Source organism: Acomys minous (assembly GCF_964271855.1).
Source record: "Acomys minous genome assembly, chromosome: 12".
NCBI classification, from domain to species: Eukaryota; Metazoa; Chordata; class Mammalia; order Rodentia; family Muridae; genus Acomys; species Acomys minous.
In genome coordinates this window covers 110,921,405-110,938,363 of record NC_140493.1, presented here as the reverse complement: position 1 = coordinate 110,938,363, position 16,959 = coordinate 110,921,405, and the positions used below count along the sequence as shown (strand labels likewise).

The 16,959-nt window shown below is 54.3% G+C and overlaps 1 protein-coding gene across 2 annotated transcripts in view; it reads left to right on the top strand.

The window, feature by feature from the left end:
- Positions 1-2: 2 nt before the first annotated feature.
- TBC1D16 (TBC1 domain family member 16) overlaps positions 3-16,959 on the top strand; it is an 84,343-nt gene continuing 67,386 nt past the window's right edge. For both annotated transcript variants that reach the window (XM_084749052.1, XM_084749051.1), the window contains exons 1-3: positions 3-134; positions 14,067-14,302; positions 16,080-16,677. In XM_084749052.1, coding sequence (XP_084605178.1) covers positions 14,125-14,302; positions 16,080-16,677 — 776 coding nt within the window. In that variant the 5' untranslated portion in view covers positions 3-134; positions 14,067-14,124. The remainder of the gene's footprint in view (positions 135-14,066; positions 14,303-16,079; positions 16,678-16,959) is intronic.

Below are 16,959 nucleotides of genomic sequence, written 5' to 3'. Positions count from 1 at the left end.
CGGAGCGAGGGCCGGGCCTCTCCACATCCCCCTCCCCGCCGCGCCTCGCTAGCGGCGGCCGTGGCGGTGGCGGCGGCGGTGGTGGCGGCGGCTCCGGGAGCCGGCGCGAGTCCAGCCCCCGCGGCGGGACCCGGGTGGGTATCAGGGTTCGTCTGGGATCTCGGGCCGGGGGTTTCGGGGTCCACTCGGAACGACGTGGAGGTCCCTGGGTACGCTGGAACCTAGGCGCGCGGGACGCGGGCCTGCTGCGCGGGGGGATCGGGAGGGGCTGGGGGACCGGCGCAGGGCGGGGGCGACGCGGAGGGACCTGGATCTCGCCGGGGACGCCCTGGGGACTCCATCCTCGAGTGAGACTCTTGCTCTGGGAGTGGGCCAACTGGAGGAGACTGTGTCCCCGCCTGTCTGGAGCCTTGGGCCGGGGCACTTGCGGTCTTTGTCTGGCTGGCTGGTCTGAGCATGCGAAGAACTTGTGGGGTTCCGGCAGTGGCTGACAGAGCCCCCAAAGTGTGCCATGCCCTCCTGGGGGCGTGCGCGGTCTTAGCTTTGGGCCAGTGGGGGTGGGGTGGGGAATGGTCTGGGCTATTTAAGAGCCCCCCCATGTCAGGGTCCTCGCTTTTTAGCCTAGGCTCTCTCTCTCTCTCTCTCTCTCTCTCTCTCTCTCTCTCTCTCTCTCTCTCACACACACACACACACACTTTCTCTTTCTCTCTGTTCCTTCTTTCAAAAGAAAGAGAAAATAGGATAGTAGAAAAAGAAAAAAAAAAGGGCAATTTAAGATTGCTAAAAATAACCCACGGAGCCTGCCAGAACGCGCGGTGAGAAGAAAAAGCCTGTTCCTGTAGTCGGTGTCATATGTTGGCCACAATTTAGTCCAGATACCGTTCGGAAATTGAAGAATAGAGAAGCGTCTCTTTCCTCCGTTAAAGTTTGTTCCACGGCCTCTGTCAGGTTTCTTTAGCAGGAAAGAGAGGGGAGATGTCTGGTGGCCAAGCACCAGGGACTCCAGTGTGCATCTCTCTAACCGATTAAGGAATTTAAAAAAGAAACTGTAATGCAAGTCTCAGCCCTCGATAGAAAGTTTGACATCTCGTTGAGAGCAAATACTGAGCTTAACGGGGAAAGAACCTTCCGTGTTGGTTCACTGCTGGCTGCTGGGGATGGCTCTCTTGGGCTGTGAACTACTTACTATTTTTTTTTTCTACAGTTTATTGCTAAGTAGAGTCACAGAGTAGAGCTGGGAGGTTCCTCCCTGAGAACTGTTTACTCTTCTGGCAATTTCCATGCCTGACCATCACGTGTGCATCTTCATAGTGCACACAACAGGCTCTTGAGAGGGCTGTGGCATAGAGTTTTAAAAACACTTTGTTTGTTTGTTTGAGACAGAGTTTCTCTGTGTAGCACTGGCTGTCCCAGACTCACTTTGTAGACCAGGCTGGCCTTGAACTTACAGAGATCCACCTGCCTGCCTCTGCCTCCCAGAGTGCTGGGATTACAGGCTTGCGCCACCATGCCCGGCTCCTATATTTTTGTTGTAACTAGTGTGTGAGTGTGTGTACCTATGTGCCTTGGTGGTGCTTGTGTGGGAGTCTGTCCGTCCACCATGCGAGTCCTGAGAGAAATCAAACTCGGGTCCTCAGGGTTGGTGGCAGCCATCTTTATCCACAGAGCCATCTCTCTGACATTTTTCCCCGTCGCTCTGAGATGATTCCCTTGCGTGGCTGCGCCTCTCCCTTGCGTGGCTGGCCTGCTCAGGACTCTTTCAAACTTGGGTCGACAGAACTTGCCTGCTACAGCCCTGGGGCCTCTCAAGGCCTCAGTTCTGAGTGACAAGTTGCAGTGATAAAATCAGGGTCTCTTGCCCTGTGATGGGGACTCAGGTCTGCAATTCTAGTGCTTGAGAAGGGGAGGCAGGAGGATTTCTGTGAGTTTAAGGCCACCCTGAGGTACATAGTAAGATTCTGTCTCAAAGAACCAAATCAAATCAAACCAAAAAACCCCACATGGCCTCCAAAAATAGACCTGGGCTCAACTGTGCACCAGTTACTTGCCCGTGTTTGATTTCTTGTCACATACTTTCTCTTCAGAACCTCTTTCTTTCTCTTCCCCCCCCCCCACCCAAGTGCCCTTTTGTTGACTCATTTTGCGCTTAGGCTGGTCTGGAACTCACGGTAATTCTACCTCTGCATCTTTTTTTGTTGTTGTTGTTTGTTTTTTGTTTAGTTTTTTTCAAGACAGGGTTTCTCTGGTTTCTCTGTGTAATAACCCTGGCTGTTCTGGAACTCTACTTGTAGACCAGGCTGGCCTCGAACTCACATAGATCCACCTGCCTCTGCCTCCCGAGTGCTGGGATTAAAGACGTGCGCCACCATGCCAGCCTGCCTCTGCCTCTTAAGTGCTGGGATTACAGATGCTTGCTTCCAATCCAGTTTGTTGGCAGTTAAAATTATCATCCTTATCAGTATTATGTCTGCCGTTTAGATTTTTCACATTTAGCCACCTGAGTTAAAAACACTGATTATCTTTTATCAGTTAAAAAAAAATCTATTTATTATTACTGTATTTTCTGGCATATAAAACGATTTTAACACCCCCCCCACACCCTCCCCCCCTCCCGCGCTGTAAAAAATCCACGCCAAAGTCGGGGTCCTCTTATACCCCTTGTACTTACCAGCCTGCAGCTTGCTTCCCCTTGCTTCATATGTCCGGCACATAGAGTGGGGAGTGCCGTGGCCGATTCCCCCGCTCTGTGTGGGGCGCTTGTGAAGCGGGGAGGAGCAAGCTGCACACGTCTTCCTGCACCTGGAGGAGGAGAGCCAATCCACGCTCACGCTCTCCTCCAGAACCCGCCCATTCGACTCAGAGGGCGTCTTTGGGTTGTATGTGGAGCGCGCCTTAAAGGGGCAGTGTAGGCTGGCACTGGCTGGCTGCCTTCATCTAATAAAGCGCCCGGCTGTCTGTGCCCTGCCTGCAAATAGACACATGCCCCAGTCTGCTGCAAAGGGTGTGCATTGGAGAGGGGTAGTCTTATACGGCAAGTATATTCCAAACTCTGTATTTTAACTGGAAAAGTTGGGGGGGGGGGGGTTGGTCTTATACACCGGAAAATACGTTATGTATACAGTACTCAGCCTGCATGTACGCCTGCACGCCAGAAGAGGGCATCAGATCGTATTAGAGATGGTTGTGAGCCACCATGTGCTTGCTGGGAATTGAACTCAGGTCCTCTGAAGGGCCAGGCAGTGCTCTTAACCTCTGAGCCTTCTCTCCAGCTCCCTCCCCCCCTTTTTCAGTGTTTTTATTATTTGAAAATTCCATACACATATACTCCTCATCTCCCTCCTCTGACCTATCTGAATCCCTCTCTCCCAACACCTCCCACAATTTTTCTTTCTTTTTTCTTTTTATAATCCCCTGGATCTAGTTAGTGTTGCCCACATGTGCACGGGTGGTGTGGGACCACCCACCGCAGCACAGGAAACCTACCAGTGCCCACACAGTCAAGAAAGTGTCCTCCCCCCCTCCCACCCACCCCCAGCCGTCAGTAAGGGGCGGGACCTGGCGATCATCCCTCGTCTGTGCTCGAAGTTGTCTGCTTTGATCTTGTGTAGGTCTTACGCAGGTAACCACAGCTGCTGAGTTCCCGCATGCACCAGCGGTGCCCTGTCCAGATGTGTCATTTCTCAGCTGACCTCTCCAAGCTCTTACCATCTTCCTGCTTCCCCTTCTGCTGTGTTCCCTGGGCCTGAGCGCAGAGGAGGAGGTGGCAAGGGTTTAGGGCTGAGCGCCCAGTCTCCTCTTCGAGGCACTTTCCCCATGAGCCTCTGCACAGACGGCTGCCCACTGGATCTTCTGTGGCCAGGCCGGGGCAGCCCAGGTCCTGGGTCAGAGCTAGCCCACCACGGCAGGGTTTTCCTGTGTGGATTCCCTGTGTGGATGGATGGTTTAGTGGGTGGAGACCTGATCTGAGTCAGCATTTGGACCCTTTTACTCAGGCTGTGCCTCACACTTGCTAGGCCGATGCTCTGCTTCTGAGTCCTTGCATTTGTGGAGCCACCACAGGCCTCAGACTTGTGATCTTTCTGCCTCAGTCCTCCGGGTAGCTGGATTACAGGCCACTACCAGAAGTGCCCAGCTGCACTCCAGTCTCTTCAACTTGGTGGGGACTGGGCTCCCTCAGGCTGTTCTGGAGAACAGCGTTGGTCAGGTTACCTGGCAACACAAATCCCCTCTAAGGTTGTAGGGGATCCCTCCCTATTTTTGCCTTTCCCATGCTGGATTCTGCTCTCGTAAAACTGGCTGTGTAGATTGATACAAGCTTCAGGCCCGGGGAAGGGGCTGCTAAACATGAGGGTTTATAACAGGAGAAGTTGATTTTACTGACGTCAGTCCACATCATGTGATGGCAGGTAGGATATTGATGTAGCTGAGGCATCACATGGGTGGGAAAGAACCCCGAGTGGGCAACAGAGTGCAGACCTTAGTGGATGCTGCCAGAGTTATTAAGAAAGGATATTGGGGTTTTTTTCCCCATTCACTTCAGACGATGGCAACTTCAGACTGTCACCCGTTGACCTAATGGTTAACCTTTTAATGTTGTTGTTGTTATTATTATTATTATTATTATTTTGATATAACGCGAGAACAATTTTATTGGAGTTTTAGAGAAAAGCCACGGGAAAGCCAGAGGAGGACGGAGACCAGAAGGGAAAGGGCCACAGCGTTGTAGCCAACGCAGCAGCAAGACGCACTCAGTGGCATGGAGGGAATTACAGAAAAAAAAAGGAAACCCAAAAATGTTGATAAAATGCCCAAATTGTTACGGGAAGCATACTTAGGGGTGGAAGGCAAGCTAGGTTTTTGGGACGACCCAGAAAGTAGGTGCAGCCCATAAGCTACAGCCGCCTAGAATGTTCTTCGCTTACATCTGTTTATTCTGTGTGTGTGTGTGTGTGTGTGTGTGTGTGTGTGTGTGTGTGCGCTCACATCTATATACATACACAGTGTATATGTGGGGCCAGATGCCATTCCTCGGGAGCCATCTTGTGTTTTTCCTTTCCTCCTCCCTAGGGCCGGGATTACGGATGTGCCCTAGCATTTACATGGACGCAGGGGATCGAATCCAGGTCCTCAGGCTCCTGGGGCAGACACTTTACTGACTGGGCTGTCTTTCCAACCCCTCACAGATTGACTTTTCGTAACTGAGTAGCGCTCTCTACGTTTCATCAATCAGGCTGCTTTTTGGGGCTCGTCGGTCCGGTTTCTTCATGGTTTGAATCTTGTGGTCCTTTAGCCTCTACTTTGCACAGCCAGTGAAGTCAGAAGGGGCTAGCCTGGTCTGCACCGCTGGTGGGCTCCCTGGCTAGCCTGGCCTGCACCGCTGGTGGGCTCCCTGGCTTGGTTTGCATCTTGCCATGTTGGATTTAGTCTCGCCTGTCTTAGGGCTTGGCACATACCACGCTTCCTTTCCCTTCCTGGCCCAATTCCCCTTGTTCTGTGGGAGAAATAGGATGTTTATATTTGTGGTCCAGGGACGTGAAAGCAGACGGCTTCTCCACGGAGGCCCCAGCCTTTGGAGTTTTCCAGGGAGAGGCTGTGTCAGGGTGACCCTTGGAAGGGGAAGGTGGCAGCTCCAGGGCCTCTGACTTCCTCAAGCCCTACTTTGCTGACTGGCACTTCAGTGTCAAAGAACCTTTTTCTCGTGGCAAATCGTCTGCGCTCCAGCAGTAAGGTTAACTTCCCCAACCTCAGGCCTTCCACTGGGACACAAGGCAACCATCTTGTTGCCACGCTGTGCAAACCTGCAGGAGCCTCGTGGGCTGCAAGTGTTTTTTTTTTCCTTCTGCTTTGATGGCATACCCAGAGTTAAATGCACCATAGAGGACAACCTGCCAGCAGCCCCCAAGGGCTCACTTGAGCAGTGGGACCAGAGCCTTCCTGGAAGGACCTCAGGTTGCTTGCCCATGGGATTGATTAAAGAAAGCTGTCCAGCTCCGAGTTGGTGAGGACATGCCGGACTTGGGAAAGCCATCGGGAAGGTACGGGGAGCTGAGGTCTCAGCTCAGGTGAGCTGTGGCGGCTGCATAGGGAGGAACCGATCCCTTTTTGCGTGCGTCTGACGTGCGTTTAATAAGACATCGTTCATCCCGTTCTTTGTTGTTGTGTCTTTGAGGGGAAAGCCGACGCACCAGTTACCGGTCAGCTAAGTGGCAGGTGACCTGAGCCTGAGGTGTTCTGCGCCGGAGCAGTTTGACGGTGACAGGGGAGTAGCCAGCTGTGGCCGCATCCGTTTCCTAAGCAACCCTTGGCCCCTTCTCTTAAGTGTCCCTACTTCAAGGCAGTGGGCAGAGGCCACACGTGGGCAGTTGTGCATTGCCTGTCTGCGTCTGTGTTGCTGACTGGTGCAAGGTAGCACCAGAGCCAGGGTGGCCTCAGCTGAGAGGGTATTCAGGGTGGGACGCTATGGTTGCCTTCCCTCCCTGAGGGGCACAGGAAGTTTCCAGAAGAGGCTTTGCCCCTTTGCACGTCTCCCCATGGAACTGATGGAGTGAGCCCTTTATACCCAGACAGGAAACCAAAGCTTTGCACAGAGTGGATTCTGAGTCTGTCAGTCCCCTGGAACGTGAGCATGGAGCTTACGGTAGGGGGTCCTCACTGCTCTCAGGGGACACCGGGCTCTGGTTCTAGGCTTTAGTCCTCTGTGCTGTGTCCAGGGCAGTTGCTCAGTGGGACGCCTGGGTGGTAGTGACTGTTGAAGACTCCGACCTCTGTGGAGCTGCAAGTCACTCGTGTGTGGGGCTTGGCAGATCAGTGGATTTCAGACATATCCGGCCTTGACCCGGGGGCCCCTGTGATGTTTCCTGGAGGAGTGAGGTTGTGTGTGGAGTGAAGCTTACACAGTACCTGACCTGGAGAGGAGAACCTGGGTCACCCAGGTGTGATGCTGGGTCCTCACACGTATGAAGGCCAGTGTCAGATCTATGGGATGTGACAGAGGGCCCGCTGGTCATCGTTGGCCAAGAAAGCAGGGCTTCTGGGAGGTGAAGGAGTCAGGAATTTGGTTGTCTTCTGGGTCTCCAGAAAGAGCAATCCATCTGCTAATGTAGTCGTGGAGGGGGGGCTGTTTGTGCCTCTGAATCTCAGAGCTACAGGACCATACACCTGGGGTGGGTAAGCTGTGAACGTGGCTGACTTCCTGCTGCTACAGCCACAGGAAGCTGCTGCCCAGAAGAAACAGAGGCAGGCTGTCAAGTGTTTACTGGTTTTCTGATGGCCTTCATTGTCTCCACATCTTGGAGGGACCTGTAGGGCGTAAATCACCCAGTCTCTGGCCATGAATTCTGGGTAATAAGTGTCTTAACTTGACTCCTTGCAGACGTCTGCTGAAGGAGGCGCCAGCCACACTGCCACGGGAGCTGCAGAGAACTCCAGGTGCGCTGCTTTGGCTACCCGACTCAAAGCCTCCAAGATAAATTTTCAGTGGCCGCCGTGGGGCAGAGAGAACCTGTGTACCTAACAGCAGGCTCCACGTGCAGTGGATCCTGCCTTGGCAGGGCCTGTGCCAGGAGCCATCTGTTCTCCTCTCAACCCTGCCGTGGGTCCCCACCCGTCTCTTCTCTGGGACCTCTGTCCTACCTCATTAAAAACAATGTCTATTTTGATCTTATGTGTATGGGCGTTTTGCCTATACATCTGTGTGTGTAACACACTCATTTAGAACCTGCAGAGGCCAGAAGATTGTGTCAGATCCCTGAGACTGGACTTTACAGATGGCAGTGAGTCACCATGTGGGTGCTGGGAACTGAACCTGGGCCCTCCGAAAGACTTCTTAACTGCTGTGCCTTCTTTACTGCTTAAAAAACATTTTATAAACTTTTCCTTCTCTCTCTGTCTCTGTCTCCCTCCCTCCTTCCCTCTCTCCTTCTCCTCCTCCTTCTCCTCTTCTTCTTCTTTTTCTTTCTCTCTCTCTCTCTCTCTCTCTCTCTCTCTCTCTCTCTCTCTCTGTTTTTTTGTGTAGCTCTGGCGTCAAACTCACAGAGGAGGCCTGCCTCTGCCTCCCCCATTGCTGGGATTATAGGCATGCATCACTGCACCTGGCAATTAGTTTTTCCACTTTCATAAGTGTGTGTGTGTGTGGGGCACATGCGTGTGAATGTGTGTGCACAATGTGTATGCACATGTGAAGGCTTAATTGATATTTGGGATCACTCTTGGTTGCTCTCTTCCATCTTTTTCATTGAGGCAGGGTCTCTCAATCAAACCCAGAGCTCACCGATACGGCCAGTATCACTGGAGACTTGGGGACGTTTTGTCTGTCCCTTCCCGGGCTGCATTACAGGTGGACACCATTCCCAGCTGGCATTTGTGTGGGTTCTGGGGAATCCAAGTGCTGCGTCTCGTACTTGTAAAGAGAGCATTAACCACGGAGCCAGCCTCCCTATTCTCCTCCAGATGTGTGCGTGAGTAGCTGAGTGTGTGTGCACACGAGAGCAAGTGCATGCGTGCAGGTGTATGGCATGTTGTGACCAGAGACGGATGGACATTGGGTCGCTTCTTGGTTGCTTTCCAACTCTTCACCTTATACAGCAGGCTCTCCCATCCGAACCCAGAGCTCACAGATTAGACCAGGCTAGCCAGCTGGGATGGGATGGCCGACAGGCTGCCATCTGAACTCTCTGAAGCGGTTGCCCAGTAGTTCCACTTACAAATGGCTCTGCCTAGCTGGCACTGGTGACATAGAACTCCGTAAGGTGTGGCTGGGTTGTGCTCAGTCACGTGTAGAAAACAGCCTTGTGTTTTCATACCGTGCCCTTTAAAACCATCAGCCGTGGCTGGTTGCCTGTGTGCCTGAGCTGGCTCGTGTCTGGACCTGGCCTCGCTCCATCTCTGGTTGTTTGTGCCAGCTGTCCCCTTTATCAACAGAAACAAGGAATTAGAACAGCGCTTGGGGTGGTGCGGCTCAGAGGGAACTGTCTGGGACATGGGATTGTATGGCCTAAAATCTGCAGTGCTGACATGGGTGTAAGCACTTAAAAATATTTATTTTTATGTACAGTGGTGTTTTGCTTATATGTATGTCTGTGATAGTGCCAGATCCCCTGGAGTTGGAGGTACAGAGAGTTGTGGGTGCTAGAACTTGAACCCAGGTCCTCTGGAAGAACAGCCAAGTGCTCTTAACTGCTGAGCCATCTCTCCAGCCAGATGTCATAGGAATGAATTCAGGAGACAAGGTGCTCCTTGCTGTCAGAGATCTGCCTTGGATCTGTGCGTTCGACGCCAGCCTGGTCTTATATTACAAGCTCCAGGCTGCCTAGGGCTTACATGATATGGCCCCCATCTCAAGCAAGCAGTACCAGAGCCTGGGAGATAGCTTAGCGTAAAGTGCTGGCTGTGCGAGCATCGGCATTCCAGAATCTGAGTGAGAGCTGACTGTGATAGCCCACCTCGGTAACCCCAGTTCCTTCAGAGAGAAGGGAGGCAGAATCAGGGGATCCCCAGAAGCTATGTGGGTTACCTAGCCTGGGGTGTGTAGCAGTGGCTGTGTCAAACAGGGAAGAAGATGAAGACCTGACCCTGGGACTGTCCTTTGACAGCTGCACAGTGGCATGTGCCCACCTACCCACATACATACATACGTGCACAGGTACACACACACATTTTAAAAAACAATTTTTAAAAAGCCTTTTTCTTGACACTTTGGCTGACGGCCAGTCCTCTGAATGCCCCACTCTTGATTCCGGTGACCCCGACCTTGTGACAGATTGCCACGTCAGGTGTGTCTTCACCGCCCCCCCCCCCATAGCCTTTCGGGGATCTTCATGTCTGAAGATGGTGCTCTGTCTGTGTCTTCTCCACTGCCCTTTGGTTGAATCTGTGAGCTGGTAGAAACAGCCCAGACATGGAAAGGGATCTGTGCCCGGCGGCCTCGCTGGAGTCTGGTGGTCACTGCCCCGTCCTGGCCTCAGAGGGAGGCAGGTCCCTAAGGTCCTGGGCACAAGCTGCTGTGTACCACTGTGCTTTAAGGTCATGTACGCTGAGTCCAAAGACAGCGGGAGGGTCTCCTCGAAGATGCCTGCCCAGGAATGCAGCGAGACAGGGGTCCTCCACCTTCTAGCCTCTGGCAACTGCCTGGGGGCTTGATTCACACTGGGGCTGCCTCCACGCAGCCTGCCAGGCTCTACCTCTTTGTTAAAAAAACAAAGAAACAAACAAGAATAGCGTCGTAGCTTGGTTTCTATCGTTTCTTAAAGACCATGACTAAAAGCCATCTCCCAGGCCTAAACTTTGCATTTTTATTTTTTTTAAAGAACAATTTCAAGCCGGGCCTGGTGATGCATACTTTTAATCCAGCACTTGAGGGAGAGTCAGGCAGATCACTGTGAGTTCAAGGCCAGCCTGGTCTACAAAGGGAGTCCAGGACAGTCAAGGCTACACACAGAAACCCTGTCTTCAAAAACAAAAACAACAAAACCAAAACCAAAACCAAAACAAAACAAAAGAAAAAGTTTTTTAGAAAAGTCAGAACATCTGGAAAAAAACTACTTGTGAAAAACCCTCCTACCATACTCGCAGTTGTTATTATTATTATGTATTATTATTATCTTATTAAATAATACATTAGCTAACAGAATTTACCACCTTAGCTTTTTCTAAACTCTGGTCTCAGGAGTTAAGCTTGTTCTCAGTGTTGAATAACCACTACAGCATTGGCCGCATGCTGAAGTCTGAGTCCCACCTGCTCCCTCACCTGCTCCTCCACCTGCTCCCTCACCTACTTCCCCACCTGCTCCTCCACCTGCTCCCTCACCTACTTCCCCACCTGCTCCTCCACCTGCTCCCCCACCTGCTCCCCCACCTACTTCCCCACCTGCTCCTCCACCTGCTCCCTCACCTACTTCCCCACCTGCTCCTCCACCTGCTCCCCCACCTGCTTCTCCACCTGTTCCTCCACCTGCTCCCTCACCTGCTCCCCCACCTGCTCCTCCACTTGCTCCCTCATCTGATCCTCCACCTGCTCCCCCACCTACTTCCCCACCTGCTCCTCCACCTGCTCCCTCACCTGCTCCCCCACCTGCTTCTCCACCTGCTCCCTCACCTGCTCCCCCACCTGCTTCTCCACCTGCTCCGCCACCTGCTCCCTCACCTACTCCCCCATTGCTCCTCCACCTGTTCCTCCACCTGCTCCCTCACCTGCTCCCCCACATGCTCCTCCACCTGCTCCGCCACCTGCTCCGCCACCTGCTCCCTCACCTACTCCCCCATTGCTCCTCCACCTGTTCCTCCACCTGCTCCCTCACCTGTTCCCCCACCTGCTCCCCCACCCACTCCCTCACCTGCTCCCCCATCTGCTCCTTTCTGCTTACACCTGTTCCTTAGTGGGATCCCTTCCAGCCAACTCCAAGACTTGCAACCCCCCCCCCCCACTCTCCCACCCAAGCCTTTCTCTTCTTTCCCATGCCTCTCTGTTTTTCTGCCCTTAGGCTATTAGGACTGTGTGGAGCCCCTGGCATCGCCCTCTTACAACATCAGACTCCAACCCTAACTTCACTTCTCCCTTGGGGACGTGGTGCCTCTGTTGGGGACTCCCTATGGAATCTCCCAACACCCCTGTACATGTGGAAGTGAGGGCACATGATGCATGGAGGAGCTCAGTGTCCAGGCTGTGTGGCAACCCACCCTGACTCCCTCCTGCTGGTCTGCTGCCATGTTCCTGCCCTGCAAGACACCTGGCAGGCTTCCCTGTGACAAATGGGATAAAAGGCCAGTGCCCAGGATGCGGGTGTGTCCTGTCATGTAGCCTGGTTCAGGCTAGTGGGCTGGGTCAAGAGAGGCTGGGGCTGGTTGGGGGGACAGCACCCTTTGCCCTTAGGCTGGAGTGGGCCAGATCTGCAATGACAAGAAAGACAGGTGGGCAGAATGGTGCCCTCGTCACCTTCCGTCCCTGTTGTCCCCCAACAGCGGCTGCTGCTCAGTAGGAAGCTCAGATCTGTGGGTTCCCCCTCAGCAGCTACAGCCTGAAGAAGGACTCGGAGGGGAGCCAGGGTGACTTGACCTTCAAGGTGGATGATTCAGTTACTAATGGGGTCCTGACTTTCCCAGAGGGTCTCCGGATCACGTGTGTGTCAAGTCCTCAGAAGACCTGCTTCCTTGGTTGTGGAGAAGCCTGTGACACTACAGCCTCTGTGTGGGTCCAGGCCTGGAGGGACACACAAGGGACAATGGAGAATAGATAGCCAGCCAAGCCCTGGCTACGGGACAGGCGGGGCTGGCCATGGTCAGGGCAGTAGGGACTGTAGCCAGAAGCCAGATCTGGGCAAGGAGGGAGCACTGTGGGACCTGGCTGCCCCAGCAGCCCACAGAGCCCACAGTCTGCTGGGGGACAACCTGGGAACTCCGGCCCGAACACCCAGTGCTACCTGAGCAGATAAGCACCACCGGGCTGCCGGGTGGGGAAGGCGGCTGGAGCTGCCCAGCCCCCACTCTGCATGCTGGCGGTGTCCAGCAAGCGTTTCCAGACAGCTGGAAACCTGAGCAGCTGACGTGTCATTATTTGTGCAGCTGGAGACGGAGCAAAACTGATAAGAGCTCCGAGGGCGTGGTGTGTACGTGTGCGTCTCATTTATGTGGCCTGTACACTGCATAGCTAGGCCTTGGCCCTCCCTGTGGGTGCACACACCCGCAGCGTTGCTTGTGGACGGCCGTACTCCCTTCTGGTCTGGCCCGTGTGGTGCTGGCCACCCAGGCTGCTGTGCTTGGCCCTCATTCTCTGAGGTTCTTTGTCTTCCTGCCAGCAGCTTCTCCCAGCTGGGGACAGGGATGGGTTATGGGGTCCTGAGCGGAAAAATCACTGTCACTGGAGCCCCAAAGACAGGACCCAGGGCTCTGCTGCTGGTGCGCCTCCCACTAGCTTTCCTCACCACGTGGTGGCGGGTGTGGCAGCGAACAAGGAGCAGGACACTAGTGTGAACTGAGACGGGGTGATGGCACCCATGAGAGAGCAAGGGCGCAACCCCTATAACCCACCCCCCACCCCCACCGAGTCCATCCCTTCTCTGGGCCTGCTGACAGCTCTGGTGGCTGTGTGTGGAGGTCAGAGGACAATTTCTGGGAGTCAGTCCGCTCTTTCTCCCATGTGGGTCCCAGGGATCAAATAGGTCACCAAGCCTGGCAGCAAATACCTTAACCTGCTGAGCCTTGCGTTGTCCCCCGCGGCCCCCTACAACCAGGCCTGACGTAGTGCAGGCTGGCCTCGAACTCACAGTCCTCCTTCCTCAGTCTTCCAGATGCAAAGTCTCGAGGCAGATGTTACCCCACCCGTGTGGAAAAGGGTTTTAGAGCTGAAAACAAAGCAAGGGTTCCTTCCACCCAGTGTGATGCAAACCAGACACCAGGCAGCAGGTTTAAGTCAGATGAAAGAGGCAAAAAGGAAATATGTTTTGAAAATAAGAATTGTCTTACCAGAGTAAATGACCCTGGCTAATGTGGAGCAGATTTGCCCTGGCTTGTCCAGAAGCAGCCAGGCTTCTCCAGAACATTCTGGGCGGGAGGCTGTCTGCACACCCAGCCATCCTGGCATGGAGGAGCAGGAGAGCCTACAGGGAGGATGAAGGCCTCCTGCGGTCTGTGTTTGCCCCTCCCCTCCCGTGTGTGGCTCTGGATGCGGGAACAGCAGCAGGATGCTCCTCACAGCCACAGCCCGGCTTTTGGAATCTCCTCCCAAGCTTCCAGCACATTCTTTTGATTATCCTCAGTGTGGCTAAACAGTGCCACGTGAGGATGTTTTTGGTTTTCGGAAGCAGCTGAGGGCTGCTGGCAGCCAAGCCTGGCGCTGGTGCAGCTCCCTGAGCAATGTGGAGAGGCTCAAAACTGTGGAGGGATGCCAGGGTAGGCTGAGCCCGGGGAGGCTGTACAGCGTGGCCCCCACAATGCTCTCTCTGCATGAACCCTGTGCCAGCAGCATCACAAAAGCCACTGGGATCCTGACACTACGAGGCAGGATACACCCCCAACATCCAGCCCATGTGCCTGACCATTGACCTCGATGCGTCTCCTCTCTCCCTCCCCTGCAGGTTCTGACGAGCCTCGCCTGGGTCGAAGTGTGCGGAGGATGGAAACGCGTGCTCAGCCATGTCTCTGGGCCGCCTCCTTCGCCGGGCCTCCTCCAAGGCCTCGGACCTCCTGACCCTCACCACGGGGGGCAGTGGCGGGTCCCCCTCCGTCCTGGATGGAGAGATCATCTATTCCAAGAACAATGTCTGTGTGCATGCGCCTGAGGGGCTACAGGGCCCTGGGGAGCACCACCCAGGTGAGAGGACGTCAGGCACCCCAAGCACCCCAAGCCATTCTCGGTCTCCTGGTACACTTGCGGTCTCTAGGGGTGGAGCCCCGCGCTGCTGGTAGGGTTCTGGGATTGCGCAGCTCCCCACTGTCACCTACAGCTGCCTGAGGAGTTTCCTTCTGACTTCAGGGCTCAGAAAGGAGTTTCAGAACTAGCTTGTCTGAAAGGCACAGCCGGGGCCTCAGTAAAGGCATCTTAAATAGGCTTAAGCAAGGTGACAATGGGAAGAGTCAGCAGACAGGGCTCGCCTGGGAGCACGCATGTGTGTGGGCTTCTCTCCGGTGAGGTCCCAGCTGGGCCAGTGGGACTAGGCTCCACCCAAGCAGGCTGGGGACACGAGCCTTACCTGTGGAACATGGCAGGTTCCAGGCTGTGAGCTCAGGGGTGGGAGGGTCCACTCACTCATAAAACGGCAGCTGCAAAGGCAACAGCTACCTTGGGGGAGCCCTGTGCGTTATTTGTGCTGTTGTGATGAGAGGTCAAGGATGGGGTTTTAGATTCTCAATCTTTATCCCAAGGCCGCGCGTGACTGGAGGGTGTGGGAAGAGCCTCCCCGTCACGTCACGTGACCATCGGGAACAGCTGGCGGATTCTCCCAACCTCTGCCAAACACTGAAGCGTGCCAAGGGGCTTTTGGCTGGAGTTCAAGTCCCCAGGGACATATGTGGTTGATGTTGTTGGCTCTTGCTTAAAAGGGTTTTGAATCACAAAATCCGCCCAGGAATCAGTATACCCCAGACAGCCTGGGGCTGTGCTAGGAGATGCCGCCCTCCGAGAGAGCTTGATGCTGACGAATACACAGCCTTAAGAGTGGTCCCTTCCTACTCAGCTATTAAAAACAAGGAATTCCCGAAATTTGTGGACAAATGGATTGAGCTAGAAATGATCATAATGAGTGAGTTAACCCAGAAGCAGAAAGAGTCAAATGGTATATACTCACTTATATCTGCATATTAGCCCAAGGGGCATGTCCCATGAAAGCCTTCACTTACCAGGAAACTGGGACAGAGGGGAGGACATCCTATTGGGACTCTGGATGAGAGAAGCATGGGAGAATAGCAAAGTAGAAGGATCCAGAGGGTCCTAGAAACCTACAAGAAGAACATTATGATAGGCAGATTTGGGCACAGGGGTCCCGCTCAAACTAAGGCACCAGCCAAGGACAATACAGGCGGTAAACTTTAAACCCCTACCCAGATCTAGACAATGGACAGAACACTCTCCACAGTTGAGTGGAGAGTGGGGTATGACTCTCACACGTACTCTGGTGCCTCATATTTGACCATGTCCCCTGGAGGGAGAGACTTGGTGGCACTCAGAGGAAGGATAGCAGGTTACCAAGAAGAGACTTGATATCCTATGAGCATATACAGGGGGAGGTAATCCCCCTCAGTCACAGTCATAGGGGAGGGGAATAAGGGGAGAAATGGGAGGGAGGGAAGAATGGGAGGATACAAGGGATGGGATAACCATTGAGATGTAACAAGAATAAATTAATAAAAAAAAAAAAAGAAAAAACATAAATGTAAAAAAAAAAAAAGAGGGGTCCCTTCCTCAAAACCTGCATTGGAAGCAAAAAACCAGGGGGTGCTATGGCTGATGGAGGAGGCCCAAGTGCTGCCCTCTGCCCACCTTGGAATGGTTCTTGTTCCCATCTGCCCCCCTCCTCCTCCTACAGCTGTGCATGTAGCTGGGGTACCACCTGTCCAGCCCCCCTGACCGCCTGTCCTGCAACTCCCCACAGGGTACCTGTGCCTGTACATGGAGAAAGATGAGCTGCTGGGGGCTACCCTCATCCTGGCATGGGTCCCCAACTCTCGCATCCAGAGGCAGGACGAGGAGGCCCTACGCTATATCACCCCCGAGAGCTCCCCGGTGCGCAAAGCACCCCGGCCTCGGCGCCGACGCACCACGAGCCTGGGGGCCCCCTACCAACCCTCTCCCACAGAGCCAAGGCCTCCCCTGATCCCCAAAGACGAAGACATCCTGGCGGTGGTCCAGGACACGCAGGAAACTCTGCACATCAGCCCTACAGAGGAAGACCAAGAAAAGCTGGCCCAGGGCCCAGAGGTGGATGGGCCCCTGCCCGCTTCACAGCCTGTCCACAGTGATTCCGGGATCTTGTCTGCAGTCAGCTCCCAGGACGGGACAGAGGATGGCCGGGAGCCGCGGCCTGAGGCCGTGGAGGAAGAGGGCTCCCTGGAGCTGTCCGCTGACGGCGTGAGCAGGGATAGCTCATTCGACTCTGACTCTGACGCCTTCTCTTCACCTTTCTGCCTGTCACCCATCAGCGCGGCCCTGGCGGAGGGAGGCGGCCCTGCATTCCTGGAGAGCGAGGGCAGGTGAGTTCCTAATGCAGAGCTGCCCAGACCTGACCTGGCTTACAGGAAGGGGCTCTGGGCTCAGGCTTAGGGCCACCACACGGTGACTGGGAAAGGGTGGCCGGGAAAGATACAAACGGTTTCCCGCGTCCATCTTCCCCTGCGCCTGTCGTCCGCGTCCCTCCTCTTCTCTCTTCCTCCCTTCACAGCCTCTCCATGCAGGACTGTGGCCTGGTGTGGAGGCCTCTGAACAGGGTCCCACGCACAGGGTCTTTGGACTTCTCTGTTCTTACGCCACCAGAG